We start from the raw sequence: 14,239 nt of genomic DNA on the forward strand, positions 1-14,239 counted from the left end.
AGTGATGAGCTAGATAAGAGAGATGTGAGGAAGAAAGTCAAATACATGCGAATCTATTTGGATACAATATATCTAGGATAAATTACATTTAATTTTGACTCATGTATCTAAATATATTTGAACTCAATATATATGTCTAAAATCCAAAATCTGATAGGATTCATAATATTACAAACTAACATCAATCTAAACAATTAACTCGTAAACTAGTTACTTTTCCTATTTTCATCAATCCAATTCTGAAAGCAAAGGAACAGACAAAACAAATATCCTATTGACTAGATTAATAGGCTGCAAATAGATCTGAACTACCCAAAATTCACAATTCTATGGTTATACCCCCTATTTTGACGTGGGGGTGGGGTAATACTCACCCACTGGTCTGCAAGTCTGCAACTTCATAACGTCTATTTCTTCTTCTTCTTCTTCTCTCTATAAAGAAAAGAAAATGCCAGCAATGCTGCCACAGGCTTTTTAACCTCATCATAACACCACCGCACTACTCACCAACCCCAAGAACCAAAAACCTGCAAACTCTCATTCCATCCTACTTCTTACCTATTTAGTTTTCTTGTTACTGTTATCTATATATAGCAAATATTGCTTTCTGTTTAAAAAGTATCCGGAATTCACGTGCCTTTCTTACCCCCTTTTCCTTTTCCTGTTATAAAGATTTGATTTTTTTAGTAAGAGAGCATGTGAATGAGCTTAATTTGAAGTGTTTTAGAGAAAAAGAGGGTAAAGATTGAATCTTTATGAGGTTTAGTGAGATGGGTGTGTGGTGGTTTTGTGGATTGGTCATTTTGGGTTTGGTAATTGGAGGAAAAGGGTATCCAGAGGAGGATTTAGTGAAGGCATTGCCTGGACAACCTAAGGTTGGGTTTAGGCAATATGCAGGGTATGTAGAAGTGGATGTGAAAGCTGGGAGGAGTTTGTTTTACTACTTTGTTGAAGCTGAGGTGAAACCTGATGAGAAACCACTAGCTCTTTGGCTCAATGGAGGTGTGTTTTTTGAACTTTTTAACTTTTGTTGATCCATTTTAAATAAATGTGACTAGGAATTTTAGGTGTACTTTCATGTAGTTTTTTTTGGTAGTACTATTTGCTTGGGGTTTGAGCTTTTGTTTTTTTGTTTGTTTGTTGTGTGCTGTTTTTTTTTTTTTATGCTTTATGTATTCTTTTGATGTTTGGAGAAAAGGAAACAGCTTGCTTGGACCAAGTGTCACTAGCTCACAAGAGATTAAATTTGATCTAGTGAGTTGGAGCTTAAAACTGTTGTTGAATTGAACCAATCTAGAGCTTCAAAAATTTAAGTGAACTTATAATTGAGTGAAAGTTTACATCTTTAATGAGTGCTGCTGCCATTAAACTAAACAATTACATACTAGTGTAATTTCACAAGTGGGGTATAGAAGGGTGATGTGTATACAGCCTTCTCCCTCCGATAGACCGTCGGCTCAACTGAAGCATATAGAAAATAATGGTGGAAAAGAACAGTAGCAGAATCAAGAACACTATAACGTCAAGAATAGTAAGCCTGATATTAAACTAGTGATATATAAATTGCAGAAATGTACTTTTTCATGTACTTTTCTTATGCTGTGAATTTTGGTGAATTATGTCAAGGCAAGAGTCAAGAACACTAAAATGTCTCATGTTTGTGTTTCAGGGCCAGGTTGCTCATCAATTGGTGGAGGTGCTTTTACAGAGTTGGGACCATTCTTTCCCACAGGTGATGGTAGAGGTCTTCGAAGAAATTCAAAATCATGGAATAAAGGTATGCTAAGTAGGGTAGGGAGTACCTAATTATAACATATTTAGAACAATATCGAGTAATGAGAATGAACTTACCACTTCATGTCTTTGTCTACTGTAGCATCAAATCTCCTCTTTGTTGAATCTCCAGCTGGAGTAGGATGGTCGTACTCAAATACAAGTTCAGACTATACCACTGGTGATGCAAAAACTGGTAAAACAAAGATGCAAAGATGCTGTGATCAAGCATTAGCTGGTATTTGAATATCAGATTTAAGAATTTAATCCTACCTAATGGCTGCTGTTTTTCCTTGTTTCTACTGGCAGCAATGGATATGCATATGTTCATGATGGAATGGGTGAAGAAATTCCCGGCATTCAAATCAAGGGAACTATATCTCACAGGAGAGAGTTATGCAGGTCAGAGACATTTAAGATGTGCAATAATGTTATGAGAATGTTCAAAACAATTCAAGAAAAAAATGCTTAAACAACGATTTTTTTCAAATAGAAAATTATGGTGACTTAGAACTTTGAACCTATTATCTTGACTGTACTTTTCTTATTGATCTTCTTTTCTTTAATTTTTGTTCTAAAAATTGGTAAGGGAGAACCAAGAAATTGTCCCACGCTCTCCTCTGTATAGTGGAGAGTCCTATAGACTCAAAACTTGTTTAGACCTTTTAAAAATCAAATTTATCTTCTATTCTGAATTTACACTATTATGGTTTGGTAATTGCTGTTTAAGCTTGAAGAGAACTGTAGCGATACTATGAAAAATCAAAATCCTGTTTCTGGATTTAGGTGACCATTTTATTATTATTTTCATTTAGCTTGTCCTTCTTCAACTGGTCCCTCTGCCTAGTGGTTTATAAGGAGTCCTTTGACGCTTAGACTTGTCGGGAAAGGGGATTTAGTCCTAGGCCTGTTCTTAGCAGGGTGGTGATCTACAGTTTGCCAGTCATGAAATGAAATTCGTGATTCTGTTCTACTATTTCTCTTCTTGCTGGTAAAATCCCCTGGGCTGACTACCTTTTCTTGTTCAGGGCATTACATTCCACAGTTAGCTGCTGCTCTTCTAGACCACAATGAACACTCAAAAGAATACAAGTTCAACATTAAAGGAGTTGCAGTAAGCAAACTTTTTACCCCTCTTATGCACATCTTTATTAATTTCTTTATCTTCATACTTATCTGAAGCAATTTTTCTGTGTGTATGCTCGTTAAACATTTTCATTTTCTTTGTCAGATTGGGAATCCGCTTCTGAGACTTGATCGTGATGTTCCTGCAACCTATGAATACTTTTGGTCTCATGGAATGATTTCTGATGAAGTAGGCCTAACAATTATGAATCAGTGTGACTTTGACGATTATACATTTGGCAGTCCACACAATGTTTCACAAGCATGCAATAATGCCATATCTGAAGCAAATACCATTGTTAGTGAATATATAAATAACTATGATGTAATCCTTGATGTGTGCTATCCGTCTATAGTGGAACAAGAGCTGCGATTAAAGAAAATGGTATCTGGTTCCCTTCATTCACTCAACTTCTTTATATCTGTGTTTCTACTAGAACTTAATAGTGCTTTTTCCTTTGCAGGCTACTAAAATTAGTGTAGGTGTTGATGTATGCATGACCTATGAAAGGCGCTTCTATTTTAACCTTCCGGAGGTTCAGAAAGCCCTTCATGCAAATAGGACGAACTTGCCTTATACCTGGTCGATGTGCAGCAAGTAAGTCTGCAAAATATCAAGTCCACAATATTGAACCATAAACAGACACACAATAACAGATTACATCTTTGATGTTAACCATTTCACTAGCAATTTAGAGCCTTCGACTTCTAAACCTACTATGTCAAAGCCCATAAATTTAATGAACCATTGTAATGTATTTGTAGATTATAACTAATGGATTATTACTTCTATTGCAGTATTCTGAAGTACAGTGACACAGATGGAAACATCAATATTCTTCCATTGCTTAAGAGAATAATCGAAAACCATATCCCTGTTTGGATTTTCAGGTAAAGATTCCATGTTAGACAAAAATCCATAATCTTGTTCCATTTCTCCTAGTACCTAAGTCAATAGTGATTGATTCTGAATTATCTGCACCTGCAGCGGAGACCAAGATTCTGTTGTGCCATTGCTTGGATCCAGGACCCTTGTACGCGAGCTAGCTCATGACATGGGGTTCAAGATTACAGTCCCTTATGGAGCTTGGTTTCACAAAGGACAGGTAACGCTCTCCTCTGATATCAAACACTTCCTTCCAAGTTCCAACAACGGTTGATGAGAACCTTTAAGTATAACCATTTGTTCGTCTCTTAAACAGGTGGGAGGCTGGCAAACAGAGTATGGCAACTTGTTGACCTTTGCCACTGTTAGAGGTGCTGCACATATGGTACCATATGCACAACCTGCAAGAGCTTTGCATCTGTTTAGTTCATTTATACGTGGCCGGAGGCTCCCAAACAACACACGTCCCTCCATCGACGACTAGGAGAAATCCTCCAATGAGCACTTTAAAGTTGGTTATAGGTATAGTTACTTGAGTGAGAATGAAATATTAGGGACTTCCTATATAAACAGGAAGAAGCTAAATCATTGCATTGATAATTGGCTTTGAAGTAGCTGAAGATTTCCTAGATTGACAGTGTGACAGAGATAGGAGGAACATATGTCAAGAATTCTCTTTATCTTAAATTAAATTTCTTTGAATGAAATAAAAAAAGCGAGTTTATTCTCAAAACGTCACTCTTTATCTACAAAACATTTTTTTTTTGTAACAATAAAATCACTTACTATTCTTTTATTTCTCTATAAATCGAACATTCCGAAAACTTGAATAAAATCACCAAAAAAACCACCACCATTTCAGATTACCATAACTTTTAAGAAAAAAAATCTATAAAAGAATAAAGAGCCTATCTTTTTCGTTTCTTTCCAAATCTAAATAGAAGATGGATATGTTGGTCCCCCTATCGTTCTTCCCTAAAAAATAAATAAATCCATTGATACATTGGAAAATACTAAAGAAAATCAAATTATTCCTAAGCTACATTTACTTAATAAGTAAGGTGCAAAAACTCTTTGTTTATAAAGAAAAAACAAAGAATTAGAAGCTCAGAGCATGAGGATCATATATAATAATATTCTGTTTTAATTCAGCACGGTTGTTTTTTTTTTTAGATATCTTTTGAAATAAATTAACATATTGCAACTATATTTTTGTTAAAAATATTTAAAGAACACTTGAAAAAAATAATAGTTAACGAAAAGTTGTGCCATTTCTTCAAATAATAATAGAGTAATTCATCTTTTTGCATTATTCTAGTTAACTTTTTGATAGAAATAATTCTTTCAGAAAAATTAGATAACTTACTTATTCGAGAGTAACATATTTTTTCAAAATGACGTAGGTGATTCAAATAAATTGACTATAATACTTTACTTCAATTTACAATATTTATAAAAAGCATTTTATGAACTATGGGTTGAAACCATTTATGTTTAGCAAGAAAAAAAATGAATAACCATTTATATTTAACAAGAAAAAATGAATAATTCTTAATCATTAGTAAATAATCACTTATGTTATGATTTAAAGAGATGAAAATCAATCTTTTGATTAATTTCTCTATACTATGTATTTACATCAAATTATGCGCAGTAAACATTTCTTTATACCCCTATCAACTCAACCCGCCAAAACGACCCAATCGAATTTCTGTCGATGCGTCACATAGTTTCCTCTCTCAGACAACATTCTCTACTTCTCCATCGCCGTCGCAAATTCTCGGCAACCGCGCCGGCGAAACAGTCCAGAAACGAAGACCCAGAACCTCAATCAGCTCCAATTACTCTCCTATACAACAATCTCCTGAAAATATGTCTACAGGAATGCAAGAACCTTCAGTCCCGCCGGGTGTTCGACGAAATGCCCCAGAGAGCTGCACGTGCTGTGAAAGCTTGCAAAACCATCCATTTGCAGAGCCTGAAACTTGGGTTTGCTTCACAAGGACATTTGGGGAATTCCATTGTGGATTTATACGCCAAATGTGGAGACATGGTTTCGGCTGAGAAAGCATTTTTCTGGCTTGAGAACAAGGATAGTATTGCTTGGAATTCAATTATATTGATGTATTCGCGAAATGGGTTGTTGGAGAATGTTGTAGAAGCTTTTGGGTCGATGTGGAATTCTGGAGTGTGGCCGAATCAGTTTAGTTATGCTATTGTTTTGTCTGCTTGTGCTAGGCTAGTGGAGGTTGAGATTGGAAAACAAGTGCATTGTAGTGTGGTGAAAACAGGGTTTGAGTTTGATTCTTTCACTGAAGGTTCTCTTATTGATATGTATGCAAAATGTGGTTATTTGATTGATGCTCGGAGAATCTTTGATGGGGCGGTGGAGCCGGACAATGTTTCTTGGACAGCAATGATTTCTGCTTATATTCAAGTAGGTCTACCTCAAAAAGCAATGGAGGTGTTTGAGGAGATGCAGGAACGAGGGTGTGTGCCGGATCAAGTGGCATCCGTGACCATCATAAATGCATGTGTGGGACTAGGTAGGCTTGATGCTGCTCGTCAATTGTTTACTCAGATTACTAGTCCAAATGTTGTGGCATGGAATGTGATGATTTCTGGTCATGCCAAGGGAGGGAAAGAGGTGGAAGCTATACAGTTTTTTCAAGACATGATTAAAGCTAGCATTCGACCCACACGTTCTACCTTGGGAAGTGTTTTGAGTGCAGTTGCAAGCGTTGCAAATTTATCCTTTGGCTTGCAGGTCCATGCTTTGGCAGTTAAACAGGGATTAGAATCCAACGTCTATGTTGGGAGTTCTTTGATTAATATGTATGCCAAATGTCAAAAGATGGAAGCTGCAAGCGAAATATTTAATAGCTTGGGAGAGAAAAATGAGGTGTTGTGGAATGCATTGCTTGCAGGTTATGCACAGAATGGCAGTGCTTGTAAAGTTGTGAAGTTATTCAGGAGTATGAGACTATCTAGTTTTGAAACTGATGAGTATACTTACACTAGCATACTGAGTGCATGTGCTTGTTTGGAAGATGTGGAAATGGGGCGGCAACTGCACTCAATTATCATTAAGAATAAATTTGCATCTAATTTATTTGTTGGAAATGCATTAATAGACATGTATGCCAAATGTGGGGCTCTAGGTGATGCCAGGCGTCAGTTTGACAAAATGCTAATGAGAGACCATATTTCCTGGAATGCAATAATAGTTGGCTATGTACAGGACGAAGAAGAAGAAGAAGCTTTTATCATGTTCCACAAAATGACATTGGAAAGGATTATTCCTGATGAGGCATGTTTGGCTAGCGTACTCAGTGCCTGTGCCAATATTCACGATCTTAATAAAGGGAAACAAGTTCATTCCTTGCTGGTTAAATATGGTCTAGAAAGTGGCCTTTTTGCTGGAAGCTCCCTTGTTGACATGTATTGCAAGTGTGGTAACATTACTTCTGCCAGTGAGGTTTTCTTTTGCCTTCCTGATCGAAGTGTGGTGTCTACTAATGCTTTAATTTCTGGCTATGCTCAGACAAACATTAATTATGCGGTGCGTTTATTCCAGAATATGCTTGTTGAAGGACTAAGGCCTTCGGAAGTGACATTTGCTAGCATTCTAGATGCATGTAGTGACCAGGCTTACATGCTTGGGAGGCAATTGCACTCTTTCATTTTAAAGCTTGGATTTTCATACGATGATGAATTCTTGGCAATCTCTTTGATAGGCATGTATTATAACTCCAGAAAATTAGAAGACGCGAGCTTTCTCTTCTCAGAGTTTACCAAGCTAAATAGCCCAGTTCTGTGGACTGCTATGATATCCGGCAATATTCAAAATGACTGCGGTGAGGAAGCTTTGATTGGTTATCAGAAAATGCGCAAGTTTAATGTCATGCCAGATCAGGCAACTTTTGCCAGTGCCTTAAAAGCGTGTTCGACCTTGGCTTCTATGCAGGATGGCAGGAAAATTCACTCTCTCATTTTCCATACTGGTTTTGACATGGATGAATTGACCAGTAGCTCCCTAATAGATATGTATGCTAAATGTGGGGATGTTAAATGTTCAGTGCAAGTGTTTAGTGAAATGGTCAGCAAGAAAGACATTATCTCATGGAACTCTATGATAGTTGGCTTTGCAAAAAATGGTTTTGCGGAAGATGCACTGAAAGTCTTTGAAGAAATGAAGAGGGAATCTGTGAAGCCTGATGATATCACATTCCTTGGGGTTCTGACTGCTTGTAGCCATGCAGGAATGGTATCTGAAGGTCGTCAAATCTTCAAGGATATGACTAGCCTCTATGATGTTCGGCCACGTGCCGATCACTGTGCCTGTATGGTTGATCTGCTTGGTCGTTGGGGAAATCTCAAAGAGGCAGAGGAATTTATTGAAAGATTAGATTTTGAACTAGATGCTATGATATGGTCTGCTTACCTTGGTGCTTGCAAATTACACGGGGATGATATAAGGGGACAGAAGGCTGCTGAAAAGCTTATTGAGTTGGAACCCCAAAATTCCTCTTCATACATACTGCTATCTAATATATATGCTGCATCAGGCAATTGGGGTGGAGTTAACTTCTTAAGGAAAGAAATGAAAGAGAGAGGAGTGAGGAAGCCTCCTGGCTGCAGTTGGATTATAGTGGGGCAGAAAACAAATATGTTTGTTGCAGGGGATAAATTTCATCCTTGTGCGGGTGAAATTCATGCACTTTTGAAAGATTTGACTGCATTAATGAAAGATGAAGGCTATTTTGCTGATATAGGATCTGTAATGGATGGTAGCGTGAACTAAGCAAACCCCAGACCTGCCTGGGACAATACCGCAGTCCGATAATGTGAAGAAATGAACCTCGACCCTAACTCAACCCCAACAACTAGCTAATAAAGTGAGGCTTGCGTAAAATCATACAAGGAGACAAATAATCCCGTCTCTCACTGATATGGGACTCTTAACATCCCACGCCCAAGACGGAATATTTGGAGCATGGACTATATAACATGGAACCCTAACATTGACCGATAAACCAAGATTTGAATGGGTTTGGCGTATCATGTGAAGAAATGGACCTTAGGCCTAATTCGACTTCAAAATATTCTGGTAAGGTGAGTATTTTCCAGGACTGCATAGAAAGGGAATCATCCCATCCACAGAGATGTGGGACTCTTAACTGATGAAGTTTGTTAAGAGTTGAGGCCACAGTAGTCATGTGCTTGTTTGTATGAGATTATGCAATGATCATGTCCTTAATGACTTGCAAGTTTGTCACATTTCTTGTGTGGAAAACAGCTTGGAAAAATAGATTCTTATTGGCGTTTGGTTAATTTACTGGATCAACTCAGTCCTTTGCTTTATGTTTTGTTGTGAATTGGCTTATGTAATATCTGCTGCTTTCTTAAAATAAGAAATTGGTGTGACAGAATTTCTGTTATAAAGATTTGTTTTTTTAATAGGAGAGCATTTGAATGAGCCTAATTTGAAGTGTTTTAGAGAAAAAGAGGCTAAAGTTCGAATTTTTTTGAGGTTTAGTGAGATGGGCGTGTGGTGGTTTTGTGGATTGGTCATTTTGGGTTTGGTAGTTGGAGGAAAAGGGTATACAGAGGAGGATTTAGTGAAGGCATTGCCTGGACAACCTAAGGTTGGTTTTAGGCAATATGCAGGGTATGTGGATGTAAATGTGAAAGCTGGGAGGAGTTTGTTTTACTACTTTGTTGAAGCTGAGGTGAAACCTGATGATAAAACTCTAACTCTTTGGCTCAATGGAGGTGCATTTTTCCCTTTTTTAAAAACTTTTGTTGATCCATTTTAAACAAATGTGACTAGGAATTTATCTGTACTTTCATGTAGATTTTTGGTAGTACTATTTGCTTGGGGTTCGAACTTTTGTTTTTTGTTTGTTGTGTGTCATGTTTTTTTAGGCTTTCTGTATTCTTTTGATGTTTGGAGAAAAGGAAACAGCTTGCTTGGACCAAGTGTCACATGCTCACAAGAGATCAAATTTAATAGTGAGATGGAGCTTAAAACAGTAGTTGGATGGAACCAACCTAGAACTTCTAAAATAAGAGTGAAAGCTTACATCTTTAATGAGTAAGCCTGATTAAACTAAACAATACCATACCAGAGTAATCCCACACAAATGGGCTCTGGGTAGGGTGATGTGTATGCAGCCTTACCCCTACCTTGTGAAGGTGGAGAGATTGTTTACGATAGGCCCTCGGCTATTGTGAAGCATATAGAAAATAATGGAGAAAAGAATATTAGCAGAGTCAAGAACAATAAAATGTCAAGAACAGTAAGCCTGATTAAACTAGTGATAAATAAGTTGCAGAATTGTATTTTTCCCTGGATAAGATTTCTTAAATTAAAATGCTATGAATTTGGTGAATACTGGCAAAGCGGAATCAAGAACACTAAAATGTCACATGTTTGTGTTTCAGGACCAGGTTGCTCATCAATTGGTGGAGGTGATTTTACATAGTTGGAACCATTCTTTCCCACAGGTAACGGTCGAGGTCTTCGAAGAAATTCAAAATCATGGAATAAAGGTATGCTAAGTAGGGTAGGGAAGAGCTGATTGTAACATGTTTAGAACAATATGAGTAAAGAGAATGAACTTACCACCTCATGTCTTTTGTGTACTGTAGCATTAAATCTCCTCTTTGTTGAATCTCCAGCTGGAGTAGGCTGGTCATACTCTGATACAAGTTCAGACTACACCACTGGTGATGCAAAACTGGTAAAACAAGGAAACACAGATGCTGTGATCAAGCATTAACTGTATTTGAATATCAGATTTAAGAATTTAGTCCTACCTAATAGCTGATGTTTTTCCTTTTTTGTTTTCTCTGGCAGCAATGGATATGCATATATTCATGATGGAATGGGTGAAGAAATTCCCAGCGTTCAAATCAAGGGAACTATATGGCACAGGAGAGAGTTATGCAGGTCAGAGATGTTTAAGCTGTGCAGTTATGTTATGAGAATGTTCAAAACAATTGAAGAAAATGCTTTAACAACAGATTTAGTCCTAGGCCCGTGTAATGGATGGTAGCATGAACAGAGCAAACCCCAGACCTGCCTGGGCCAATACCACACTCCGATAATGTGAAGAAATGGACCTCGACCCTAACCAAATCCCAACAACTAGCTAATGAAGTGAGGATTTCCCTAAAATCATATTAGGAGACAAACATTCCCTATAATCCCGTCTCACACCGATGTGGGGCTCTAACATCCCACACCAAAGACGGAATATTTGGAGCATGGACAATATAACTAGGAACCCTAACATTGAATTGATAAACCAAGAGTTGGATGGGTTTGGCTTGGATATCATGTGAGGAAATGGACCTTAGGCCTAATTCAACCTCAAAAATTAATGGTGAGGTGAGGATTTTCCAAGACCACATAGAAAGGAAATAATCCCATCCACAGAGATGTGGGACTCTTAACAGATGAAGTTTGTTAAGAGTTGAGGCTACATTAGTCATGTGCTTATTTGTATGAGATTAGGCAACGATCGTGTCCTAATGATTTACAAGTTTGTCACATTTCTCTTGTTTCTTGAGTGGAAAACAGCTTGGAAAAATAGATTCTTATTGGCATGTGGTAAATGTATTGGCTTGACTCTGGAAAAATAGATTCTTATTGGTATTTGTTAAATGTATTGGTAAATGATTTGCAAGTTTGTCACATTTCTCTTGTATTCTTCAGCATTAAGGATATGCTGACAACCTTCAAAAGAGAAATAGGGAGAAAGAGGAGGGAAACTACTTACAATGACCCTAACAGATCTACTAGTTCTAATTCATCTATGTCCATCTTTTTACACCAAAACTAGTAAGATACAATACAATTCCATTTAACTGTGTGAATGAAATTGGACCTATCTTCAAAGCTTCTACTATTTCTCTCATTCCATACAGACCACCAAATGCAATGTGGGATGATTTTCCACCATCTCTTCTGGCTCTTGCTTCCTCCTCTTCTGATCCAACAGCTTAGTAGGTCTGCAGTGTGCTCAGGCATGGTCCATTTCGTTTCCGTGAGTGTAAGAAAAGAGCCCATAATTGTGTAGTGAATTTGCAATGTAGAAAAAGGTGACTGTTTGTTTCATTTGTTTCACCACAGAGTTGACATCTGGAATCTATAATCTTCCCCTTTTTCCTCAAAACCTCATGTGTCAGACATACCTTTCTTGCTACCTACCAAGTAAAACATTTAAATATAGTTGGTGCTATGTTTTTCCAAACATTGTTCCACAAAAATTGTTGTCTTCGTTTAGCTGTGCATTACCTGTTTCATAGGCACTCTTCACAGAGAAAATCCCATCTTTATTGTGTTTCCATTTCATATAATCTGGATTTGGGGTAGTGCCTGTGAAATTCTTAAGTCTAAGAAGCAAATTGGCAACCAGTCTTCTAAAAGATAGATCCCATCCTTGATCAGTCCAACATTCTTTGACAGTTGCCTCAGGGTTGTTGCATATGCTAAACAGGTCGGGAAAAGTGTTCTTCAGAGGTGTCTGGTTGTTCCAAGCATCTCCCCAGAACTTTGTTTTTTTCTTATCTCCCACTTATTATGATCATGTTTTCTTCTAGCTTTGGCCAAAGATCCCTGATTGTTCTCCATGCCCCACACCCATAGGGCATAGAGCTATTGTTGCTGCACCATAGGTTGCTCTCACCATATTTACTCGTGATGATCTCCTTCCATACAGCCTGATCTTCTTCACAGTATCTCCACAACCATTTCATCAAGAGACTATTATTCTGTCTCCTTTTTGATGCCCAAGCCTCCCAAGTGCCTATTTTTCATTGCTACTTCCCATTTAATCAGATTGTATCCTTTATTCTCCTTGCAACCATGCCAAGGAAATTCCTTCTGAATTTGTCCAGCTTCTTCACAACACTCCGAGGTATAGGAAAAAGAGACATTACATAAGTGGGAAGAGAATCTAAAACTGAATTGATGAGGGTGAGTCTTCCTAGTGATAGATATTGGGTCTTCCACCTTGTGAATTGGAGAAGTTCATAAACTCATCAACTCCCATTTTCTGATATGAACAAGGCTTTTGATCGAAGGCCTTTGTTGCATCATCCACACGGATCACTAAACTAAGTATTTCCCCATCAAATATGGCATGGAACTGCTAATGACTTTCTCTCTTACATTCCTATGCAATGTTTATAAATAACTCTCTTCTTGCTTGGTGTTTTTGTTTTCCTGTTTTAAGTCCTTGTAATTTATCTCATCTTGTATAGATGGTTGTTTTCATGGTTATATTAAGTTCTGCCATTTGACCGTCTTCCTTGGTCGAATTTCCCTCTAATTTTTGGCTTTGTGATTCATTATCCTTCGAAAGTACACACATAACCTTCTCAGCAGCAACAACAACAACATATCCAGTGAAATCCCACAAGTTAGGTCTAGGGAGGGTAGAATGTAGTCATGTGCACAGACCTTACCCTCATCAATTTGAGAAATTTCTTCCAAAGTAACAATAGGTGTATAATAAACTGGCATTAACTCAGCAGAAACATGCCAAAATAATCATCCTCACCTAAAAATATGAAAAACACCTGGCAGTGTGTATTAAATTCTATAAAAGAAACATAAGAAATGAAGTTATCGTCACTCATGCATCCATCTTCGTGTGTTTCATGTGGCCGGGAAGAGCCAGAAGAAAATTTTGAAAAATGGAAATGGGAGGATAAACTATCATTTTAGCAGAGCTTTTATTAGTTTTGAAAGTAAAAATTTACTGTCGTACTTCAAGGTCATAACAAAAAAATGTGTATTTTCAGACATCAAAGAGTTGGTTATGCTGGACAAATGATTGATTGGATCATGCCAATCAGTATTAACGCTTGGCTATGGAATGATCAGCAAGCTTCTCACTTCCCTACTCAAAAAGGGTATTTTTGAGTGGTCAGATGCCGCAACTATCATTGCCTTTGAGACCTTGAAGGATGCCATTCATGGTGGAGGTAGATGCTATGGTACTGGGGCTATCCGTTTGCAGGATTAGTGAGTGCAAAACACACTATAAATTATATGATTCGCTAGTCAAAGATATTATAGTTTAAGATCATCTCGATCCATAGGGATTGGTTTTAGTAATATATAATTATGATCTTGTTCATTGTTATGATATCCAGAAAATCAAACTTGAATTTGTTGGTATGGTTAAAACCACGAGTTTAAATAGGAACGTAAGATTAAGTACAATAGACACGATTTTTGAATTTTTCTATCAATATGAGAAATAAGGGAAACTTGCGATATATGTATATGATCTCAAAATATAGTTAATAATTACATTTAGTTTCATTGCCAAAACTCCTTACGAAAAGTCTACTCCACTGGGAAGAATAAATTCATAAAGAAAAAGAATGTTAAGAAGACATTACAACAACACTCTTAATCCCATTTACTTTCATTTT

At 37.2% G+C, this 14,239-nt stretch overlaps 2 protein-coding genes across 6 annotated transcripts; both read left to right on the top strand.

Moving 5' to 3' along the window:
• The first annotated feature begins 277 nt into the window (after positions 1-277).
• LOC102594919 (serine carboxypeptidase-like 42) lies at positions 278-4,517 on the top strand. Its single transcript, XM_006356224.2, has 10 exons — positions 278-1,002; positions 1,670-1,777; positions 1,877-1,969; positions 2,083-2,175; positions 2,802-2,887; positions 3,005-3,283; positions 3,363-3,496; positions 3,697-3,789; positions 3,887-4,004; positions 4,101-4,517. The coding sequence occupies exons 1-10, from the start codon at positions 756-758 to the stop codon at positions 4,266-4,268; spliced, it is 1,419 nt and encodes a 472-aa protein (XP_006356286.1). The 5' UTR covers positions 278-755; the 3' UTR covers positions 4,269-4,517.
• An 856-nt stretch (positions 4,518-5,373) lies between these two features.
• Positions 5,374-13,969, top strand: LOC102595255 (pentatricopeptide repeat-containing protein At3g09040, mitochondrial). 5 transcript variants are annotated; one of them, XM_015312772.1, is made up of 5 exons: positions 5,374-9,559; positions 10,232-10,339; positions 10,439-10,530; positions 10,647-10,739; positions 13,601-13,969. In XM_015312772.1, the coding sequence occupies exon 1, from the start codon at positions 5,502-5,504 to the stop codon at positions 8,586-8,588; it is 3,087 nt and encodes a 1,028-aa protein (XP_015168258.1). In that variant the 5' UTR covers positions 5,374-5,501; the 3' UTR covers positions 8,589-9,559; positions 10,232-10,339; positions 10,439-10,530; positions 10,647-10,739; positions 13,601-13,969. The 5 variants fall into 5 exon arrangements, with proteins under 5 accessions (XP_015168258.1, XP_006356289.1, XP_015168260.1 ...); XM_006356227.2 differs by having other exon boundaries at positions 5,374-8,899; XM_015312774.1 differs by having other exon boundaries at positions 5,374-8,899; positions 10,469-10,530.
• Positions 13,970-14,239: the final 270 nt, after the last annotated feature.

The sequence above is a fragment of the Solanum tuberosum genome, unplaced genomic scaffold, assembly GCF_000226075.1.
Source record: "Solanum tuberosum cultivar DM 1-3 516 R44 unplaced genomic scaffold, SolTub_3.0 scf00213, whole genome shotgun sequence".
Classification (NCBI taxonomy): Eukaryota; Viridiplantae; Streptophyta; class Magnoliopsida; order Solanales; family Solanaceae; genus Solanum; species Solanum tuberosum.